This window comes from Lactuca sativa, chromosome 9, assembly GCF_002870075.4.
Source record: "Lactuca sativa cultivar Salinas chromosome 9, Lsat_Salinas_v11, whole genome shotgun sequence".
Lineage (NCBI taxonomy): Eukaryota > Viridiplantae > Streptophyta > Magnoliopsida > Asterales > Asteraceae > Lactuca > Lactuca sativa.
In genome coordinates, this window is record NC_056631.2 from 30,598,165 (window position 1) to 30,599,731 (window position 1,567).

The 1,567-nt window shown below is 32.1% G+C and overlaps 1 protein-coding gene across 1 annotated transcript; it reads right to left on the reverse strand.

Annotated features, from left to right (window-relative positions):
- Positions 1-305: 305 nt before the first annotated feature.
- Positions 306-958, reverse strand: LOC111878662 (VQ motif-containing protein 25). Its single transcript, XM_023875179.3, has one exon. The coding sequence runs from the start codon at positions 908-910 to the stop codon at positions 401-403; it is 510 nt and encodes a 169-aa protein (XP_023730947.1). The 5' UTR covers positions 911-958; the 3' UTR covers positions 306-400.
- Between the last annotated feature and the right edge of the window lie 609 nt (positions 959-1,567).

Consider the following 1,567-nt stretch of genomic DNA (forward strand, 5'->3'; position numbering starts at 1 on the left):
TAAACTGAAAAAACATTGACTAATTAGAAATTATTATTTTCAGACGTGCTTCCCAAACTCTTATCCGTGAAAGGATAAAAATATTGCATTACTTGTAAGACCTCCAAATGGAGCTTGATAATGACACTACAACTCCTATCAAAACAGTTCTTCAATTCTTTTTCCTTTTTTTTTTTTTTTTTTTTTTACAGATTTACTCTCAGTTAGCATATATCCATTCATAAATCCACAAAGACCTCAACGCGTCTTGTTACAAACCAAATGCGAAAGAGTGATATTCAGTCAAGTAATTACCAAGAACACCATAAACAAATAATTAATCAAATCAATTAGCCATGAATCAAGACTAGATATAATTTAATAAACCTAAAAGCCAAAAGAAAATTTGAAAAAAAAAAAATTAGCTATAGGTAGGCAAATTGAATGATCTTTCCCCAAAACCATAATCCAGATGAGAATTAACCAAAGTAGCAGCTGGTGTATCAAGATTTTGTTGAACTGATGCGAACCCATGATTATGATTGTTAAACTCTTGCATGAATCCATCAAGATCACCAAATCCACCCAAGAATCCACCACCAGAATTCGCTCCAACCCATATATCCTCCTCCCCTTTGATCTTCTCCCTCACCTCCATTCCACCCTGCAAAAGATTCGATCTTTTATGGGGTTGTTTTCTTGTCTTCGGTTTCTTCTTCTCAGTTGGTTTTCCGGTGAGCCTTTGGACCAATTCCCTGAAGTTTGCGACATCTGTTTTGATGATCTCCGGTGCGAATATGTGAATTATGCGAATCTTGGGTTTGATTTTGGAGATGATGTGAGAGTGTTTGTGCATGGTGAGGGGTTTTGTGGTTGGGGAACATGTGTGTGTGTGTTTCTTGTTGATCATCATCTGCTCCATGGTACACATCGTGTGAGTGGGGAGAAGGTGGGATATATGATGGTTAATTTAGAGAAGAAGAAATGGAAGAATATGGAGGGGTTTTATAGGGTTTTTTTTTTTTTAATTATTTTTATTAATTAAAGAATCCAGAGATTTGTTTATTTTAGGAGGAAGACAATTGGGAAGATATGAAAAGTAAAACAAGCTGTAGAAAGAGAGTGACCGGCAAACAAAAACTACTGAATTTTTTTTCAAATTGTACTCTAAAAGTACGTATTAGTTAATTGTATTTTACATTAAATGTGTATTTGTTGAATAACATTTTTTTTCTTTCTTAATTCATGTATAAAATAATTTTTATATAAAATATCCAATAATAATAGTATAATTTACGTTTAACCTAGCGAGTTGAAACCATCACATTGGTGCATAACACAGTTCCAAATATATATATATATATATATATATATATATATATATATATATATATATATATATATATATATATATATATATATATAATGGAAATGGTCCTTGGTAAATTTGCATGTATGGCATCATTAAAGATTTTCTCCGTGTGTAGAACAGGATTTTTGAAGGTACATTTACATTGCAGTCCACAGTGTTTGTTATTATATCATGTCCAAATTGACACTTTTCTCCTTCCCCCATCACTTTTTCTTG